The following is a 22349-nucleotide window of genomic DNA, read 5'->3' as shown; positions in this document are numbered from 1 at the left end:
TCCTCGGTTCATCTTTTGTTGGAAACAGATGAGAGGAGAGAGTGGTGAAGAGGCCTTCTTCCAAAGCTGTGCTTTTTTTTTTAATCATAAGATAAACTAGGTGTGCTAGAGGAGCTAAATATCTGTTATTTGCCTCCTTTAATATTGTACTGCTCACGTAACGTTTAGGGATGTTCTCATATGTTTTTGTACAGCTTTGCTTTCATTACATTAGGTTCTCACTCTGTTTTGTACATGATTGTCTCCTGATGTCTCACCTTTGGTTTCACTTCCCTTGTGATCTTTTACTGTTAATCTTCTATATCTGTTTTTCTTACCCTCCTGTTTGCACTTTGCACCTCATCTATGCATCTTTCTCACCATATCCTCCTCCTCCTGCCGTTTTTAGTTAAAGCAGAGGGAGACATGCCTCCATCGCCGGCGTCTTCGCACCACAGCAGCACCCAGGCGCCCAGTCTCACAGAAGATATTGGGAAGCGCACCCCACAGGGCAGCCAGAACTCCCTCAACACAGTGAGCTCTGGCAGCGGCTCCACCTCTGGCATCGGCAGCGGTGGAGGAGGCGGAGTGGGCGGCGGGGGCGGCGGCAGCGCCGTGGTCGCCGCTGCGGCCGCCACCACCTCCTCTCAGCCGCCCATCGCCACCCCCGCTGTCGTCTCGTCCGCTTTGCAGCCCTACGACGTAGAGATCCGCCGCGGCGAGAACGAAGGATTCGGTTTCGTCATCGTCTCATCGGTGTCGAGGCCCGAAGCTGGCACCACCTTCGGTAAGCACGAGCACCCGCAAACACCACCACTAGCACACAGTTGATGGCGGCACATGCTGTTATTTCAAAAATCACTTCTACTCAGCAAAAACCCGAATCACACTTTGGCTTTTGCCTCATCACCGGGGCCTTTTATCTTCTCGTCTGCACTATGGGAATCCTTTGAATCCTCTATAAAAACCACTGAACGCTAAATAGCCTGACAGCCAGTGCACAGTCTGGCTATTTACAGTCCCACCAGATCAATATCAACACTCTTCAAAGAAGTGGTTCTTCTTTCTCATTTTCATCTGAGCCTGTCAAACCAAGACACTGAAACCCTTTCTTTGCCTGCAGCTGCTGCTCACACTCACATAAGGCTTTCATAATTGATCACAAGTGAAGTAGGTCTTACATAAAGCCACTTGTATTATTCAGCTGAACTTAAATGGCTTGTGCGGAGCAGGTTGGCACTAAAATCCTAATAGCAGTTTAATGAGAATGAGCACTGCAAGAAAGATAAATAGGGGAAGTGATCAACGTGAATGGGTTCTATTTATTTTCCAGCGTATGATTAGAGATATTCGCTTACTCAAACTTTATCTTCTTTTCTCTTCTTTTTTGTGAGGTTCTTTTTCATTGCTTAGCTGGTGAATGGTGTAGTTTTTCTCCGTTTGATATTGCACAGCAACGCAAGTAAATCAGATTCAGCGTTGCTTTTACAAACTCGTAGCACTGCATCTTTTCTACTCGTACTCCATGTACGTTTTTTGCCAGCTGCCATGGCTTCCTACCTACACTAGAAGGACACTGCACCATGCTCTTCTCTCCCTGTGTGGGTGTACAGCACTGGAAAGGTCTGTGAACGCTTAGCTTTACAGATTGGCTTTTTTTTCTTCTTCTTTTTTTAAAGTGAAGCTCCTTTTCACAGGCCAAAGCAGAAAGCATAGGCTAGTAGATGAGCTTTCATTTCAGTTAACGTGTAAAGGAAGATTTATCTCTCTGCTGCTCTTGATATTTCACAGTCCTAGATGGTTAGGTTTATTCAGGGGGACAGAAACGGGTTGGGATCAGATGAGTTTGTTGTGTATTAAAAGTGTGAATGCAGCGGGAAGGATGGAAGAATAATAATGAAAAGTAAGGAGGGGAGACGGTGGCGAGAGTAATGAGTGATTGGGGGCGTCAGTCTGTAGTGACTGATGTCGGCCTGCAGAGTGAAACAAACAGAGAGACTTCAGGGTAGCTGGTGAGATGTCAGCTCTGATGTATGTTTGCAGAGTCTAACTTTCTGCAGTTGCAGGTGTTTGGGATGTAGATGAAACAGAGCTCTAACTTAACAAGAGTTTTTTAGACGTTGAGAATCGTTCGGAAAAACTATTTAGAGAAAATAGTAAGACAAATCCTCCTATTTCTTTGCAGTGCACATTTAAATTGACCCTTCTTTTCCAGTGCTTGCATATTATCCTCTTCTTCTTCTCAGTGACTTTTGCTTGGCTGACTGTTGGCTGCGGGTCAATTAACCTTAACCCTTCTTGGTCCTCTTCTTCTGCTCCTTCCCCACTTTTCCCTCCCGTTTCCCTCCTCTCACCAAACACAATCCCCCGACATTTACACGCGCAAACACACACTCAATCACGCATGCATTACACATCCACATCGATGCTGACCATAGCTGGAAATGCTTGTGTGGCCATGCCCCACAAAATAGGACGCATCATTGAGGGAAGCCCAGCAGACCGCTGCGGGAAGTTGAAAGTTGGCGACCGCATCCTGGCTGTGAATGGATGCTCGATCACCAACAAGTCCCACTCGGACATCGTCAACCTCATCAAGGAGGCTGGAAACACAGTTACACTACGTATCATTCCTGGAGATGGTGAGTAGAGAAAAGTGAATCCAAAACCAGGTCCGAATTTTTTCCCCATATCAGCTATTATTAGATAGCCTGATTATGTTTAAGGAGACTTGTTCTCACTTTCCTGGGTTGTTGTTGTTGTTATTAAGTATTCCTTCGGCGTTATGTAAAGTCTGCACTTTCTTCAGTGGCTTTCAAAGTGACTATAACGCCTCCGCAGTGTTGACAGGAGTGATTCTTTGGGGATATTTGGGAGGTTGCTGGTTTTTTTTTATTTATTTATTTTTTTTGGTATTTTTTAGCTTTCACGTTCCTGCCTTTGGCGTGCCCGCATTTTTAAAACATGCAAGAGCCATTTAGATTTCGGTGTGTATGTGTGCGTGAGCGGAGAGAGGGCGAGCGAGACAGGCACCGAGAGATGCTGAATTTCCTCTGTGCATGTGGGTGTGTCTCCTCTGTCAAAGTGGATTTAAGGAAAAGTTTGTGTGCATTGTATGTTGCGCTGTGCAGCTGAGAACTGTCTGTACTTTGTGCTGACATATCACCCTGGCGTGCTTCACAAATGCTATTTAATTAAGCGTGGGTGCACATGGAAAGGCAATACTCCCCGTCAACCTGCACACTGGTAGGAATAGGAGCTATTTGTCCGCCGCTCGTTGCTTTCCGCCTCGCTTCTTATGGATGGAGAGGCTTTTTTGTTTCTCCCTTCAGAGCAGTTGATGAGAACAGTGAGCCAAAATTGCTCTGCCAAGAAGACACAGAATAGAGCAAGAGAGAAGGCGCTGGCGAGGAATAACTGGATATGCTTTTATGTGCATGTGTCAAACAACCAGACGCCGTCTGACACAGAGACAGAAAGAGTGTCGGGCAGAGAATGGTGGCTTGTGTTTCTAAACTTGTGCCTCTGAATGACTGTTCTGGCTGCCTCCGTTTACAAATGGCTGAGCATCGCCAATTTCTTTGTGGATCAGTTCAATCTTTAAGCTTTCTGATGGGAACGAGCGACATAGCGAGAGCTTCCTCTAAAGGTGAAGTCTGATTCAGCTCAACTCTCCCACCGTGTGAGAGCACAGATGGAGTTTTGTAGTAGCTGATGCTCGGTACGCCTGCAGTGTCGAGGAAACGAGCATGGGAGTCTTCCTGCTGCTGCTCAGTAATACGTGTACAAGAAACTAGTACCTTCATCAGCGCTGATGTCTCTGCAGCATAAATTTGGAGCACAAACAAAGCCCTCCTCATTCTTTCCACTGTGTGAGAAAAGAGAGCTAGACATGCTGTATGTGATATGATTTTTATTGTTAGCACATATTGTATTTTAAGTGTAATCTGTAGCTATTGTATCCTTTTACCCTCTGTAGTGCTCGTTTTCTTTACCTCCCTTGAATTGATTGTACCCGCTGTCCTTCCCGGCTCACGCCTTTCAGGGCTGGAGGGCAAATGCGTGGTCAAAGCCACAGACGAATTACAGAAACGCTTCAGTTCCTTTTCTGTGCACGTTTTATTTACTTATTTATTTAGTTAAGCGAGAAAGGGGAAAGCAGGCAGTAGGTCGCACGCAGAATAGAAGTAATATCCGGAGGGAAAGCAGTCGGAGGAGAGACGAATGAAGGGAGGCGACAAAAAAAGGAAGTGATTCATGCAAATCAGGCAGGATTAGTGAAGATAGTGATAGTGTTTTTACAGGAGTTAAACGTGAGACTGCAAAACTGAAAGAGTGGTCAAAGGTTTTCCTTGTGGTTCCCCTCTTTGCCGTCTCAAGTGAAGCTCACCTCACCCGCACTCCTGCTCGAGTGGTCGACACTGTAGATCTTGAGCAGCAAAGGAATGGTTGAGCCACCAGGCTCCAGGAGAGTGCCGGAGGGAAAGGAGATTAATAGGTGAGAAGGGAAGTGACCATGAGAAGAATGGCGAGTAGCAGACTGGGGAAGGGGAGGTGCAGAGTTGTAATTGAATGTAGGATGCCTGTAGATGGCCAAGAAGGATGCGGTCGTTAGATAAAACAAAGGTTTCTTTATGCAGCAGGTGTCGCGTGATGACGGCCTGTCTGGTGTTTTTCACTGATAACTGAAAATGAGTGGATCAGTGCAGAGATAAAAGACAGAGTAAGCACGAGCTCTAATGCCACTGGCGTAGATGTTCCCTACTTGACAATTCAGAGGCAGAAAGGATTAGTTTCAGTCCTAAATGTGATGTACAGCCTTTGAACGTTTACCAAATGATTGATGGCACAAACCGCAGTATTACCCAAGTGTCCGGGAACATGGCTAAGTGGTGAAAGAAGCCTGGAAACTGGTTTCGAGCCTCGTGGTGGACCCTGTAGGTCGGGTTGACACAAGGAAAACAATGTAAAATTTAATTATGTCGCCCAGGCTTTCAAGGAAACTGGAGAGGCTTCTGTTAGAGTATGTCTATACAAAATGACAGCATATTCAATTACAAGCCTTTTCCCCCCGTCTCCTCATTGGTTGAAAAACACAATCATCCTTGTTCTTTGTTTTTGTTTTGTGTGTTATCTCGTGTGACGATATACTTGCTCTTCTTCCGCCCTCCGCAGAATCATCAAACGCATCTCTGTTGACGAATGCAGAGAAGATCGCCACTATAACCACTACTCACACCGCTCAGCAGCAGGCCGCACCGGAGGCCAGGTGAGGAGCACGGCAGAAAACAGACTTGCCTAATAATGAAATGTCTTTTGGAGCGACCCCTCGCTTAGGCCTCATATTTCACGCTTTTTCTGTTTCAGGACCAACACTAAACCAAAACAGGAGTCATTTGCCCCGCAAGCCACCCCTCCCCAGCCCCCCACGCAGCAACCCCCAAGCACTCAGGTGAGGAAGAGAGGCGCCGCAGTCTTAGCAGTTACATCAGTCATGCGGACACCCATCCATTTCATGTCTCCATCAAAACACGCCGGTCCTCTACACTCCATCAACTTTTCTACCCACATCTAATCTACATTTGTCTCTTCATACATCCATTCAGCTGTTTCGCGATATCTAAACAGTCATTCATCCCCTCCCCTGTCCCTCCATCTATCAACTAATGTACCCACTTACCTTCCCAAGGACAAACCAAGTGCATTTTTATTTATTTATCTCTTTACGCCGACCTTCTGGCGTTATCTGAGTGTGCATATTAAGGAAAGCCTGTTTGCTTTCAAAGTAGCCCCTCAGTCCACTCTGTTCACCGCTGAATTAATCTGCTGGTGTGGAGATGGCTTTCACAGATAGCATTGATCCTCCAGCAGAGGAGATTAGGAGGGCGTAAAGACAGGAGCTGCTGAGGCTGTCTGCCCGTCCTTGTGTGGTTCCCAGACCTCCTTCTCTCTCTTCGTCTGCGCCCTCTCTACTTTTTCAGGCCAGGGCCCACGGCATTAATAATTCAGCGTCCTTACACCTGAGCATATGCATGTCCACACACACACACACACGCACGCACACACGAAGGAGAAAAGCGTAGCACAAACTGTTAAGGTGAGACTTGCCTGAAGGTGGCAATTGTCCCTTGCTTCTGAAATAGGATCCCCCTTCAAAGGAGACACGCACACACAAGCACGCACAAACGCAGACACACGCGCACACTTGAAACCTGAATCACAAAGGTGACTTTGATGCAAACATCTCCTTTCTCCTCTCCCTCTCTCTCCCTCCACACATGGCGTCTGTCTCCATCAGGATTCTGAGTTCTACTCCGTGGACCTGGAGCGAGACAACAAAGGCTTCGGCTTCAGCCTGCGAGGAGGCCGCGAGTACAACATGGACCTGTACGTGCTGAGGTTAGCCGAGGAAGGAGCAGCTGTTCGCAACGGAAAGATGATGGTATGGACACACAAATGGGAAACGCAGAAGCTCAGAGGTTGTTTTCTCGGGGTCTTGAAAGGGTCACGCCACCAAACACTGAAGTTTAGTTTGACCATCATAAGAACTAGTGCTGGAAAAACAGCACTTACCCAAGTAACCCTGCAATCTCGTCGTCTGTGCTCATATTTAGACCATACAAATTTATGACAGACAGACTTTTTTGCAGCCACATAACATGGAGCTGTTTTACAGGAAATGTTGGACAGCCTATTGAAATGTAACCACCTTTAATATTATACTTAATTATGGAAAACTGTGATGTAATTTTATCAATTTAAGGTTATATGCAGCTGTGCCAATATTCCCTCAGTAGCTAGAATACCTCCAAATAAGTTTTATTTTTTAAAAGCCTGCTTTCTTTGGAAACACCCAACAGATCGTCTGGAAATAACGGCGGAGAGTTCCCTCGGTTGTTTTAGTTAATTTTCTGTAATATAGTCGTCTTGGCATTTGTCAGCATAGTTTGAAATTATCTGAAAAAAGCGTTCTAGTGGAATAATTGTAATGTTAATGAGAAATGGTCAGACTTCATTATTTTTGGTGGAGCTGTGCGAGACATTAGCTCTGCAATTTAGCTAAGAAAAATTACGTCTCTTTCTGGGTTTTTTTTTCCTTAGTAATCCAGAGTGTTTTTAAAATGAATGTTTAATTTAACTATTTGTCAAATTTTCTCATCCCTTAATCCGTCAGCTTGCCTGAACGCTATAAAATTATCTTTGGACGGGGGTGCACATAACAGCATATCTGAAAAACGACTGCTGATTGTAACCGTTGTTATAAATACCAATTATAATTTTATAAATCCTTGCCTTCAGGTGCAGCACAAGCCAGTTGACTTTATTGATTAGCTGGGGGCGGGTGGGGGGTTGATGGCAGCCTTGTAGACCTTACAGCCATCACAATAATATTATTTATCAGTATAATTGCTTTTGCATAATGTACCCCCAATTACTGCAAGCCATGCTTCACTGACTCGCAAACAGTCACCTCCGGGCTCGGCCATGCAGACGGTTCACTGATTGTAATATTAAGACACACAAACAGAATATGCACATTTTAATTTATGTTTCACGACAAGCTTGTAAAGTGGCATTCATACATGCCACAAAAGCTGTGATGAAACTGCAATATTTAACCTTTCCATCTGATTAATTGTACATAAATAATAGCACTTTCCCCGGAGTGCTTGATGAAGTGTGAGGTGTTTTTTATTTATTCTCTCACTGTGCGTTTGCACGCAGGGAGCCTGTTGGCAGACACTGTTTGAATCTGAGATATAGTTTTTCATATATATTAATATGCTGCAGTTAGGGAGTGTGTGGGAGCGTGTGTGTGTGCGCGCACATTCGTTAGCACATTAGTATATGCATATATGGACCCGGCCGTTGGTGTTTGTGCACCTTGTTAGCAGAGATATTAATAGTCGCAGCTCTGTGAGGCAGGGAGAGGTGTCAGCGAGAGATCCGTATTCTGCCAGAGAAGTATTCCCTTAACGCAGTCAGCACTGACAGATAACCTGAGGAGTGGATTCAAAGAATCAGGAAGCAAAAATGTTTCTTCTAGTTCTCGTTTTTTTTTTTTTCTGTCGTTCTCCCTCTCTGACTCTTCGTGTCACGGTTGCTGCTTTTTGATGCAGTTTGCCCTCGATATATACTCTTGTTTTCTTATTGTGCAGATTACCATTCAGTAGATTTGATAATTAACTCCTCCTCACCCCCTCCACCCTTCCCTTCGTGTCATTGTTTCCCTTTGAACCTTATCTTTCTCCTTGTGTACCTCCTTCCCTCCTCTCACTTGTTTTCTTTTGCACCACGTCTGGCTCTGCGGTCTCCTCTCCTTATTTGGGCTCCTGCTGTCTCTCACCTTTCCCTCTGATTCACCTCTTCTCTTTTCCATTTTCATCTGTCACTCTTGTCCCCCCCCCGGTCTCCTTCCCACTAGGTCGGCGACGAAATCTTGGAGATCAACGGCGAGAGCACCAAGGGCATGAAGCACGCGCGAGCCATCGAGCTCATCAAGAATGGAGGCCGGCGAGTCCATCTGGTGCTCAAGAGGGGTGACGGCTCTGTGCCTGAATATGGTGGGTCAATCTACGAAAACATTCCCTTCTCGCCCATCTTCACACCCTGAGCCAGGGGACACTCAAGCGGATGGTGGTGGGTTGAAGGTGAAGGAACTAAATCGCTCCCCCTCCCCAAGGATCCTTCACCCCTCCCTGGAGCAAACCTACCAGGGATGGGAGAGGGGAGTCAGGGGGGTTGGGGGTGTTGCTTTGCGCTTTTGGTCTCTTTGTGGTGGCGGTCACTCCTGGGCTTTTTTGGGATTTCGTGCGAGAGCGGGGGGGTCGAGGCTGCTCCTGTGGGTGCTCTCACCCCCTCCTGCTGTCACCTGCTCTCAGTTTTGTCATGTCATCTCGCTGTCACTTTTCACCTTCTGGGCACTGAGCAAAAGCACTCTGCTGGGACTTTACAGGAAGGTGGTGGGTCTGATTTTCAGTGCTACATGGAAAAAAAAGAGGAAACTGTTTACAGGGTTTGACCTGAGTAGTAAAGAAAAAGGAAAGAAAATCAATGTTTCTTGTGGGTGAGAAGTAATATGGATGTCTCTCATTTCTCATTACTTGCTAATTTAGCATTAAAAGGAAGAGAAAACTTGATCCGTGGCATCCCGTGATAAAATGGGACCTTTCACAGCTTTGGATAGGATGTGACAAACATATTTATGATATTTATTGAAGGTGAATGTAAGCTACTGAATTCCTTTCTAAGTGAGAACTGTGTTGCGAAGAAAAAGACAGTCTAAGGCTTTTTTTTCCCCACTTTGCCATTTTCAGTAAATCTCACTCTACTGTGCTTGACATTACTCACTCATCCATGGACTTTTTTTTTTTGCACCCACTGTCAGTGTTATGGAAAAGCTGTGAAGATAGGGACTCCACCCATCCCCGTTTAAAAAGACGTTGATTCGTTCCAGTTATATTAACTTTTTATAGTGATGATTTAAAAAAAAAAAAAAAAAAAGAGGCATTTTTACAAGTATTTTTGTTCAGTGTACAGAGCCATGAATCAAAGCCACATATTAATGGATAAAAGTTTATTGCTGCATGAACATGTCAAAAGTGTAAATTGTTTTTTGGTTTTTTCCCCTTCTATTGTCTACTTTCCATAATATTTATGGAACATTTCTTTCTTTTCTGTTTTCCTTTTTTTTTTTCTAATCGTATTGATTAGTTTTGATAGTCAAGTCATTTTAAATGTTTTCTTTTTCATTTTGTTGCTTTTTTTTTTGAGTGGATACATTTGCCTGTTTTGAAAAGTTCAACAATGTAAAGTTTATTTGAGCTGAGAATGTGCTGTCAAAACCTGCACCGATGTGACATCATGTGAACTTGTATATTTTGGATCATTGTTTGTACTTTTTAAAAATCTTTATTTTTATTATTTTTATTTTTTTTTTAGTTGGCACAACCTTTGACAGTCTCGCCAGTATTTCTTTTGATTTCTATCAGCACTGTAAAACTGCTTAATTTGCTTGTGTGTGTGTGTGTGTGTGTGTGTGTGTGTGTGTGTGTGTGTGTGTGCGCGCGCGCGCATGCGTGTGTATGTGTGTGTGTGTGCACCAGTCTCACTGTTTCATTTTTTTTGATTTTCTGCTGCTTCTTCATTATCGTGTCTAGGCGTGTGTGTGCGCTTGTGTGTGGGTGGGTGTGACAACTCCTATGTCCGATGTGTGTACGCTTGTTTCCGGGGGACTTTACTCTGTAACTGATGGTCTTCACTGGGTTTGGGCAACTTCCTGGACTGGTCTCTTTATTCTGAATGAGTCGATGATCAAATAAACACATTTTTTTTCATTAAGAATCAACACTGAATAATTCTCCTTTTCTTCCTTCTAGTTGGTTCCATATTTTTCTAAACTACTGTGCTCTTCCTTTTTTCTTTCCTTTCTGTTTCTGTGTATCTTCCCTTTCCTCTCGTATTCTGCTGGGCTCTTGTCTTCCTTCAGGGATGGTCGCTCCCCATCTCACTGCATGTATGAGAAATGACAAGATGGGGGAGGCCTCTGTCCTCCAAAATCAGACCACGGTTTGTAGCTGTCCTCCCCTCTCATCTCGGCTCTCTCTCCCACTTCCTGTCTTCCTCTCTCTTCTTCTATGTCCTGATGTGCGTGGTGTCGCTTCAGTTCAACCGTGCCTGTGCACTGCTTCATGCATACAAATCCATTCACCCAACTACATCTCCAGTGTCACCGCTGCCATAGCCGTTCTTTTGGATACTTCATTCATGTCCTAGTTGCAGTCAACCTGTTGGAAACAAGTCAAAATTGAAAATGCAGATTATTTTATCTTTGGGAATTAGTTTTGATACTTTCAGACCAGTGGTTCTCTTTGGGAGTCAACTCTTCTCATCGAGTTGTCCATGATCCATTGTTGAAGGTCTCCAGAATCATTTGCAGTACATTTTCAAACTAAGCTATAATGTTAAAAAGTGTATATCTACAGGTGGAGACTATTTACTCAATTGACAGGAGCCAGAGTTGAGCTCCCACTCACTATATCTCAGGGCCGACGATGTGAAGTATTTAGAACAGCGAATGGTTCTTCTGCCATCTCAGCACTTGTAAAGTTAACTCTTAAAAATGCCATATTGATCAAAGCATTGTTGTTGCAGCTTTTGTTGAAGATTTAGCAAGAGGAAGCGCTCCATACAGTTCTGTTTTTTCTTAGCAAAATGCTAAACTTCATCCGCTGCAACTGCAATGCACTTACAGCAACTTCTAGTCTCTGGATCTCGTCACGACCTTTTAATTTGTTCTAAAGATTTACAACGTGTCCTGACAGTACATGAAAGAGCATGGCTAATGAGTCAAATCTAGCAGCATCATCAGTATGAAGCAGCAGTTACACTGACTGTAACCAGCCTCCGGTCCAGCCACCAGAGAAGCCGTCCCGTTCTGCTTCACAGAGGTGACTTCCCCCTTTAGACCAAGGAGCAGGTTTGTTGTGGGTTTCTTCAAGAAATGGCTGCTTCATAACTCTGTCACTGCCTTTTTTAATCTGTGTAAGCTACACTGTTTTACCATTGGCTGCTGCTGTGCCATCTAACAACTTGCCATCTTTGCTGGTATTAACATCAGAATGGCTTCCATTGAAAGTGTTCTCGGCTTCATGTCTGAGTGATTCAGCATGATAAATGTGAAAGCAGATAGAAGCTTTTAGTGTGTCGATGCATGTTTGATCCCCCTGCCCTCGTTTGTATGTCCCAATGTGTTGCAGACGACAGCACCAACGACATCAGCGCAGCCAACCCAGCCTCAGGGGTACAAAACGCTGCGGAAGTGAACACTCTTCCCCTGAACGGTGCACCATCAGAGTCAAGCGACCCACCAGAACCCCAACAATCATCCCGCAGCAAGAAGGAGCCAGGCCGCCGCTCCCACGGCACTGGCAGGCACACACATTCCAACCACCGCCACCACTCCCCCAGCAAGAAAACCAGCACGGGAAAACACAAGGGCAAAAGGTCGACAGGGAAGAACACTCCCAAGAAGAAAGATGACAAGAAAAGTGATGGCCGCCATCGCCACCGTAGCCGCCATCGGTCACCTCATAAGGGGCACACCCGGTCGCGCAGTGCAGACAACGTCCTGGACGACCGACATGGGGGTCAGCGCCGAGGCCGTTCTCCAGACAGGCGCCGCCACCGTTCACCCAACCGCTCGCCCCACCGCTCACCCCGTCGCTCGCCCTACCGCTCTCCTCGCCGTTCCCCTCACCGCCATCGGTCCCCCTACCGCACTCGGCAGCAGTCCCCCACCAGACGCCGGGCCCAATCCTCAGACCCCTACCGCCGGTATCGCTCCCCAGAGAGACAGACCCGCAGCACCGAGAAGCCTATTGTGGATGAGCCTGTATTGAAGGAGCCAATCAAAACTCCTGAATCCACCTTCCGTCTGGAAGACAGCATCTTGCGAGAGTCCCCAGCCCTAGACCGCTTAAACAGGGAGGTCACACCGCCACTGCGCAGGGAAGATCGCCTCTATGGAGAAGAGAGCCTGCTGATGAAAGCCTCTACCTTGGACAGGTCCTACAGAGGGGGGGATAACCTGCTGAAGGACATGGCATCTCGCAACCAGAGAGACATCACCCTGCCCAGAGTACGTACTCCAGATTCAGATTCAGCTTACAAGAAGTACAGCACGCTGCTGAGGGGTCGTTCGACTGAGAGGTTTGACAGCACACAGCTGAGGGGTCGTTCGACTGAGAGGTTTGACAGGGATGAGCGCTACCCCAGCCGAGACAGCACCCCTGAACCTTGGTACCGCTCCCGCAGTCTCGGACGAGACATATCCCCGATCAGGAGCTTCAGAAGGGACGACTCGGAGGATGAAGAGGACGATGACAATTTTGTGGCGGCTCAAGTGACGCAATACTACAGCACGCTCAAGAACAAGACCAACACCAGTCGCTCATCCAAGCCCACGCTCCCTGAGCCCAAGAAGACCTACAAGGAGAATCCCAAAGACCTGAGCATCTGATTGGACAGCTGTCAGCTGATCACAGCAACCATCCACAAAACACCTCAAATACTCACCATCACTACCACGTTGTTCTACAGAAACGCACCCAACTTGTGTAGACATGCTGACACACACACACACACACACACACACTGTAACAACACCGAGTTACTAACAAGGTCATAGTTTTGAAAGCTGTTTTTTTTTCCTCTTTTTTTAAAAGAAATTGTATATTTGATTTTCTTTGTTTTCTCATTTTGTTTTGGGTTTTGTTTCTTTGTTTGTTTCTTTGTTTTCTTAAAGTATTCTACATTTACAGATACTCAGACTTTTCCAGAAAATATAAAACCATAAAAAACAATGATGTGCCTAACAACAATTCCATTAACAAACAACATTTTTGTTTCGGGTTTGATATGTGGAGGGCAGTTTGTGTGCCCCACTGTCAGATGATGAAATGTATGTACTTTTCCACAAAGATCCCTTGGAAGTACTGCGCACCCGGGTCACCATAACAGGTGCTCACAATGATGCTGTGCATGTCTTTACCGGTTTCAATGTCTCTCTCTCTCTCTCTCTCTCTCTCTCTCTCTCTCTCTCTCTCTCTCTCTCTCTCTCTCTCTCTCTCTCTCTCTCTCTCTCTCTCTCTCTCTCTCTCTCTCTCTCTCTCTCTCTCTCTCTCTCTCTCTCTCTCTCTCTCTTGCCTTCGTACTCTCTCTCCTTCCAGTGCCACTGTTTTTTAGACATTTGACCAGACTATAGCACAAGCCTGCATTTGTTTGTATATTTTTGACAGTTTGCAGTATGTGTACATTCAGAGGTGATCATTTTAAATGAAGGAAGGGAAAATGAAAAAGTTAAACTATGATGATGATGTTAAAATAAAATAATATATTCAACAAATGAACAGTCGTTTTAGCTTTTTTCTCCTTTGTTATTGCCATTGGAGTCATTCTGGGATTGATTGACCTGCTTAAGTAATACAAAAAAAAATGCAGATATTGAATGGGAAAAAGATGTACACTAACAGCTTTTTTTCTTCTTTTTTTTTGAGCTCTCATTTTGCCAAGCAGAAAACAAAACAGTGGGGAGACTAACATTGTTATCTCAGCCCTGCCAAAAGTGCATGCATATAGATAAAGCCTTTGAAGAAAAGTAAAGCAAAGAGCTTCTGTCCTTTCCCCAACATCAAAGCCCAAAAGGACGATCTTAAAAATGTTCCTTCACTCCTCTTCACAGCTTACTTTGATTTGTGCCTTTTTAGTGCCCTCTTTCTCCCATCGCCCTCTACGGTCCTTCCCCTTCCTCCTCCATCCACTCTTGTGGTTGCGAGATTCGTCATTTGATACAGAACGAACAGCGGGGATGCTGCGTGTCTATTTCAGGACGGTGACGGCAGAAGGAAGGTGGGACAAACAATGTGGAGATTAGATAAAAACCAAGTAGTCACCCTGGGTGAGCGGTAAATACCAATGCACAATATACTTCACCACGGCAATAAAAAAAACAAAAAAACCCTGAAAGATACACAAGTGCATTTTAACCTCTTTAACATTTCCTAACATTCAGCGATAAGAAATCGGGACGACCTCTCATATCTACCTTCTTCATACATACATTTAAGGCATGAGATCCTCATACAGTTTTGTCCCTACACATTAGGACAATGACACTTTTTTTTTTTTTTTTTTTTTGTAAATTTGTGTCGCACCACAGTGGATTTAATTTGAACCAACTTCAGCTTTAATTTACAAAAAGAAAAAAAAGGAATTTTCACTAACTTCTCAAAGGCCTCAAAGGTAATTATGGTAATAAACAGGAAATAAATCTGATTGTTTTTAATGATAAATCCTTCAAGTCTAAAACTCATAGATGTCACCAAATGTTTCCTCCCTCAGGCTGAAGGTGGCTGTAGTAAAGGCAGACTTGGCAGTTGAATAATATCCCGTTTCTTTGCCTTGAGAAAGTCTTGGATTGTTTTTGCAGTATGCTTTGGATTACTATCCATCTGCACTGTGAAGCAACGTCCGTTGTTCTTTTTCACAGCATTTGGATGAATCTGAGCAACTTCAGAATTCCTCCTGCTACTTGCTGCTGTCAACAGTCAGGAAAAAAACACTAGTCACCCGGCTCCACTGGCAGGCACACATGCCCGCACAGCCTCCACCTTGTTTGACAGATAATGTGATATGTTTCAGATCATGATGTGTTCTTTTCCTTCTCCATACTGTTTTCCTCCCACTATTTCCCATCATGTGGTTTCATCTGTCCAAAGCTTGTTTTTAGATGAAACTCTGTATTCCAATTTTCGAAGGTGTCTCTTTTACAGTGATATGCCTCTCTGAGTGTTCCAAAAGTTATGAATGGTTTTCTTTACCGAGGAAAGAATTTGCAGTCATCTGCTTCAGTTGTCTTCTGTCGTCCATTTTTGCGATATTAGGCTTTTTTTTCTTTGCTTTTTTTTTTTCTTCAAATTTATCTTTATTCGGTCTCTTGCGTCAGCCTCACTTTGAATCTCATTTTGAGAGTTACAAAATGTAAGACTTGGAATCAACTCCATGAAATGAAATGGCAGCAGCAGGCCTCACCTGTCTATGAAACCCCTTGTCAGTCAATCGTCCCATCGCTTTAGAAATGGCTGTCGTTCCGGTTTGTTTGCAAGCCCCTTGAACTCAAGCTGAAAGTCTGCACTTCAGTCGCATTGATCGTTTGCTTTTAAGCCCACTTTGCTGTTGAAAAAAACAGATGAGCCAGGAAAAAGAAATGTTATGGAGCCAACTGTATGTTTACACAAATATGGGGAGAATTTAAGATTTTCTGAGCTTGCATCATATGAAGTTTGTGCTTTTTCCTGCAGCACATGCCAAGGTACTTAATGCCATATGTTCAAAAATGTGCATTCAAGATTACCCTGTGGACACAATCTGTGCAGCTCATAAGAGGAAATGTGAAACAGAGTTAAAGCATCGTGATCAAACGGTAACATATCAGAGCTTTTTTCTGGCCCAGTTTCTGTGCAATTCAAGGGAGCCTCAATGCATTCCACTCCTTTTGATGCAATGATCTGAAACTGTTTTTGCATAGCTACATTTATGGGATGTGCACTAGTGTGGAAGCATTACATGGAAATTCTTCAGCTCACTTTTTAGTAAGTGCAAAAATCCAAGTTGCAAATATCCATTTGAGTATATTTAATGCAGGCTATTAGATACAATTTGCATTGTTTTCATTGGGTGCCGACATTTTTCCCTATTAGAGAAGCATGTGTTATTTAGTATTTCTACAGAATACAGAGGGCTGGAGTTTGTATCCTGCAAACACATTTCTCTTCCCTGTCCCCTCACAGAAGAGGAAACCATTGCTAAATAATGGATGTAATCCACTTTCCAGCATCGAAAATCTCTTCTCCCTTCTCTTTAAATATCTCTGCCCCCTCTTTATCAAGACCTATTCCACTCTCCATCATCTGATGCAGGAGCAGAACCCCTGGTTTTATTTCTTGTGTTATCCCAGAAATGATTAACAACACGTGTCTTGGGACAATTTATCATGTCAGTGTCAGGCAGGAGGAAGCAGCAGTAATAAAATGTCCAATAACAACATGAGTGTTCACTGACAGCCTCTTTTCTCCCATCAGCTAAGCTTCAGGTGCTCTTGCACTGACCTTAGAGATCCTCTACTGCCCTGTTGCCATGGCAACACTAATGCAATGGGCTCTTCCCTTAAGCTGACAGCAGCAGACAAGAATTGTAGACGTGCACATACGAAGGCTGGGGGGGAGAAGAGAAAACAACAGCACTGGGTTATTTTTGGCTGTGTGCTCAGGATCAAGATGATTTCACTTAGAAGAAAGAAAAAGTTTCACAATTGTATTTATTTATCTTTTTCAAAGAGTTGAGGCTATTGTGGGGATGGATCTATTCAAAAGCAAAGTGTGAGGAGCCTGGTCCCAGCTGTGATCAGTAATCAGTCAGTTAAAAATTAGATCCACAAGCATTGTGTCAAATAATCAGCAGCGTAGAGCTAGTGTATACATAATTGGTGTTTTCTTTCCTTTTCCTGAACAGTCCTGTTTTCTTGTGTGAGATTATTATACTATCTTGTGCCACCTTATACTTCTAATCAAAGAATTGTTAAATCATTATACTTATAATCATTATATATATATAAAGATTGTGAAATCATTACACTGTTTTATGATGCATTATACTGCTGATTTATAAGAAATACTGTTTTCAGAGAATCATGGCCTTATTTGTCTGATTAGAAAGAACAGAACATACTGCACAGGAAGCCAAGGTCATAACTTAGGCTCACTGAGAGAGAAAGAATGTGGGTGTTTAGGTTTTATGACTTTGGAGGGGGGCTGAAGCTAATGAGACAAACGGTTAGACACTTCGAGATCTGATGGACACCCTCGTGTCCACATCTCCCGTCTGGACGTTTGTAATGCTCAAAGTGTTGTATGGAATAAAGAGATTGTTGACTGAGCATTTATACACCGAGTGTTGCTCTTCCTTCAGCCCAAAAATCAAAGAATTGGGATATTTAACACTTGCTAATTTGTAGATAGAACTTGACATTTAAAAAATTTCAAAATTTATATTTTATATGCCAAAAAAACTGTTTACTAGCTGTGTTTTCAATCATTATTTATGCTCCTTTTTGCATGCCGGACTGTCTCTGAGTACTAGAAGTAGTTCTGTAATTGAGTGTGTGTATATTCTTCCATGTGTTTTAAAATGCTCACAAATACATAAACTGTATATAAAAGATGGATATAGCCACCGTGGCATTGCCCGGATGATCTGATATTGTCGTGTTGGTGTTGTTCCCAGATCATCATGAAAATGTTGTTCCAGGTTCAACATTGCAAGTGACCAATCACAAGCCATTCGTGCATTTATGAAATTCCAATGTTGCAAGGACAATATTAATTCTGCTTACCGTTTATTAAATGGTTAGGGTTAGGGTCAGGGTCCGTTGATTGGCGGACAGAGGCGGTTTCTCGCAGCTTAAGTACAGATTTTTGTTTTACGGCGTTTTTTCCCAAAGTCGCAAAAGTATGACATCACAACATTCTGATTGGTCACTTGCAATGTTGATCCTGGAACAACATTTAGTATGATGATCTGGGAACAACACCAACACAACAATATCAGATCGTGCGGCATGGTCTCCACTTGTTAAGTTTACTAAAAAAAAAAAAACCTACTGCACATCATACTGAGATATGCCAAGTTCTTGGCTAAGGGCTCTTTGGGACTCATCCTGTAGGTGGAAAAATAATTATAATAATTTTAAATCTATCAAACTGTTATTTTTGGAATTCTTAGTAGATTCAGCTAGGAAAATGGGAACAAATGAAGATGGGTTCTTTGCTGAATTGTGTTTTATGAGTAGACACAGCACTGGTTTATATCTTAGGTAGGGTTTTTTTATGTTTGAAAGATTCATCGGTCAGTATTATGCAACTTAATGAACAACAAAAAGGAAATTACATCTGAAAAATGGCCAAAGACTGGACTGAAAATGAGTGTAAAAGCAACCAATGTTCAAAGAAAAACTTTGAAAGACGATCTGAAAGCCTGGAGAACTGTTGCTCAAGACAGCTTTAAAAAGTACAAGAAAGTCTGACTCCATTAAAGCAAAATGTAAAGACTTTTGCACAGCACTGTAAGTACTCATTTATGTGCAAGTGTTGCTGCTGTGGGTGAGGTGTGTGATTATATTGAAACTTGTTTATTTGTTTTCTTAAAAAGAGGATCGGTGGACTCCAGTAATAGCACGCGAGAGCTGAGGCTGACTTCATAAGTGGAGGGTTCATGTCCCCTGAATGACCACTCCTTCAGCAATGCCAAGACACTGAACGTTTGCCTGCCCCTGAGGCATCATCTCTGGCTTTCCTTTGCTCAAATGTGTCCATGCGTGAGTGTCTAATGAATAAATCTCTCACTTTGTGCAGTTAGCGTGCGTAAAGTCAAGTCTTTTACAGGTCTGTGTCCCCTTGAATGCAAGCAGTTCCCCCAATCAGAGGTATGGCTAATGCCTCATGGAAAGAATAATAGAATTTTCAGATTGTCTTGTTCCCTTTCAGAAGAGAAGTAGCCCACTGAAAGGTGCTCTGAGCTGAGGCAATGAAATAGTTATACTTTCATAAGAAATGCATGTGGAGATGTCAGCTTTCCTGTTGCACTGTTGAATGATTCATTTGAAAAACTTTGTGTGAGGCCATTTGGTCATGGTTACTTCAGAAAGACTTTCTTCTACACCATATTTTGAGCATGCACAGTATGCATATGGAGTATGAAAAGTGTGTACATGGTCTGCAAAAAGGCTAAGATAAAGTTGGTGGGATGGGTTAAAGTAACATCCACGTGGATGGCAGGACCCAACGTTTCCTAGCAGAACGTTGCCCACAATTTGGCCCTTGTCAAATTAGGTCTGGGACCTTCATGTTCCAGATATCAGTTGTCACACATGAAAATGTAGTTCTCTCATTCAAAAGATGCACGTGATTTATGTCTTATGCATTTGTTTTCAATGGTTTATGGGGTCACATCTGGGTGTGTCATAGACCGCAAACAACTGTACAAAAAAAAGAGAAATGCATACTGAGATATTAATACTAGACAATACTGATTAAAACCACACACGAGACTAAAGCTCGAACCAGTAGCCCTACATGTAACCTTCACTCATGTCCTCATCCAGATGTGGTGCTGACACACATTCACGCCCACATGTTTGCACTCTGAACAGATCCACAGTATCTAGTCCAAAAGTCTGGTGCTTTTGAAAGTGCTGACGCGCAGGGAAGTGCATTTGAATGGTGATATGCACAGCTACTGATGCTCACTGTGAAATATTTTGTTTGAAAGGTAATGTAACATCTTGGTTTGTGGGGGGTGAATATGCACTACAACATAGTCGGTGGTCATTAATTTTTCAACTTTAATGAGCGAAGCTAGAGCGAGCGGCAAACTCATTCGAGATTTCCTCCTCTACTCTGTGCCGCACTATTCGCACTCATTTGTATGAGTCAAATCTGCCACTTCTGTTCATGGTACCTTTGAGTTTTACTTTGCAATGGGCTCACGGGACGCAACTTGCTTGTTTATCGTGGTCAAGCCTCCTTCTGTCAGTATTACATGTGAGATTGGCCGCCCTGTCCTGTCAGCAGAAGGAGGACACATGAACGGTACATCACGCATGTGATGTAGCCTTCCTGTTCTGTGCCATTGTGAGCAATCCATCAGGTTAACACCAAATCCCATTAGTTGCTATGTAATCAAGCGCTCCCTCAGTAATGACTGTAATGTGTGTATTACGACTGTATGATCCACACTGCCTGCCTGTGTTGTCAACAAACTCTGAGAGGAAATCAGTCATGTTCGGCGCAGGTCTACAGGCAAACATGCTTCAAAGCGCTGCCTTCCCTTCAGCATCATTTCTTTTTTTAGTTTTGACAATGTCAGGTTAAATATTGATGCTCTGAAGTTGCTTCAAAGGAGCTGAGGAGAGAGGGAGTGAGCGTTACTTTGGCAACGTACAAAAGGAGTACTGAGAGTTTTGCTAACTGGGTGAGGAATTTGGAAAAGGAGCAAACAAAAAGACCTGAGATAGACTATTCTCATTCGTACACATAGAGCTGAACAAGTTCTAGTAATGCCTTTTCCATTGGATTTATTAGTTCTGAGTATTATACAAATTCATAGACACAGGAGGTTGTGGTCCTTGGATAATAGCGCTCGCGGTTCTAATGATGTGAACTGAATTCACAACTACACCCGGGCTTGTTCTTAAACATCTTTTGGATGAGACTACTTCTCAAGGCTAAATCCCTTTATTGAAGTACCAAACACCTGTATTCCATTACTCGGCATACAGATGATACCAAATGGACAGCAGGCATATTTTGCAATGCTTGAATATACTTCTTTTTTGGTAACCTTCATACATTAATAAATAGCAGGTTTGGCTTTAGCTTTGGAGGAAAACACATTAGGGCCTACAGTCTTTCAAGAAATTTTGACCATCAGATAATTAATTTTCCACCATCTGGTGAATTTTAATGCACCGATTTGTGATTTTTATGCACCATTGTATGGTGGAAATGGAAGAAATAAATATTGGCACTATCTAGCAATTAAAAAGTACCGGAATATATATATACTATAATATGTGCATGATAATACAGTGATGCTCTGGTATTCTGTACTGCTGTTACGGTTTAATCCAAGGACTCAATAGCAGGACACTGATTAAATTGCTTAAAAAGTTTTAATGCAGGTTTCAGGACTGTGCAACAGCAGGTAATGCTCAAATTCGTTTTTCCAGAGACCGAGACTTCACTCAGTTAAGTATTCTTTAAACTACAGTGCAGGTATGGCTTTCCACTCTTCCAGCAAAAAGTCTAAGCTTCCAGTTTCCCACAAGTTCCAAGACTGGCAAGTGTCTGAGACAGAGTGAGAGTGGGATTTCAAGGAGGGAGAAGACGAGCACAAGTACAAGTTACTCAGGTAACTGGAGAGAAAGTGAGTAAAGCAGAGTAGAATTCTGGCCTGAGTTGCAGAACCACATACTTAGGACATGACAGAAGAGGAGAGCCAGGAGTGGAGACCGAAACCAGGTGGACCGAAACCTGAAAATTGTTTCCAAAAAAATTGCCAAATCTTTTTATTGTAATGCTCAGGCAACACATGTACATACCATTTATACTTCTGTGTGTGTTTTAAAATGTTTTCCTGGTTCCACAAATGAGCGACTCAGATCTTACAGTTGGTAATTCTGTTTGGTGATGAAACTGTTTACCTTTGACTGTTTCTGTCCAGTCTTCCTAGGCCAACTGAGAGATATAATCAGCGTGTCCTGGGTCAACCCTGGGCCTCCTGCTGGAGGGAAATGCCCAGAACACATCCAGAGGTGGAGGAGGACACTAGACTACGGGGTAGCAGGAAAATTGCTTTCAAAAAATTGCCGAAAACTGAATGCAATGCAATTAAATCTCTAAAACCCATATTTTATTCACAATAGAAAACCGAAACCATATCAAATGTTTAACCTGGGAAAATGTACCTAAAAACACAAGTTAACACATTTATGAATTGGATGCCAAAAATGTGATTTGCAATGTTTTTAGATCAGGCACAAAACAAAAGAGTAGGAAAAGGAAAAGATTTACAATTTTAAGGAAAAATAGTCATTTTGATGGCCAGATGGTTATTCTCCTCTTTAGTTGGAGGGATGGGGCATCCATATTTTCCAAAATGAATTCTACATTTATGTCCTAAATGTTGACTTTGAGTTCTAACTTGCGTTTTGGATGGCATAGAAAATGTGTTCACGGACAGTGATTTCTGAGCCA

The 22349-nt window shown here is 43.3% G+C and overlaps 1 protein-coding gene across 50 annotated transcripts in view; it reads left to right on the top strand.

Moving 5' to 3' along the window:
- Positions 1-21944, top strand: part of magi1b (membrane associated guanylate kinase, WW and PDZ domain containing 1b) — a 150595-nt gene extending 128651 nt beyond the window's left edge. For 47 of the 50 annotated variants that reach the window (XM_085158493.1, XM_085158491.1, XM_085158492.1 and 44 more), the window contains 7 exons: positions 389-766; positions 2418-2621; positions 5155-5248; positions 5347-5431; positions 6278-6421; positions 8405-8543; positions 11739-21944. In XM_085158493.1, coding sequence (XP_085014619.1) covers positions 389-766; positions 2418-2621; positions 5155-5248; positions 5347-5431; positions 6278-6421; positions 8405-8543; positions 11739-13000 — 2306 coding nt within the window. In that variant the 3' untranslated portion in view covers positions 13001-21944. The other 3 variants (XM_085158540.1, XM_085158494.1, XM_085158539.1) reach the window with 3 other exon arrangements.
- The last annotated feature ends 405 nt before the right edge of the window (positions 21945-22349 follow it).

This window comes from Neolamprologus multifasciatus, chromosome 5 (genome assembly GCF_963576455.1).
Source record: "Neolamprologus multifasciatus chromosome 5, fNeoMul1.2, whole genome shotgun sequence".
Taxonomy (NCBI): Eukaryota; Metazoa; Chordata; class Actinopteri; order Cichliformes; family Cichlidae; genus Neolamprologus; species Neolamprologus multifasciatus.
This window is presented reverse-complemented; position numbering and strand designations above follow the sequence as displayed.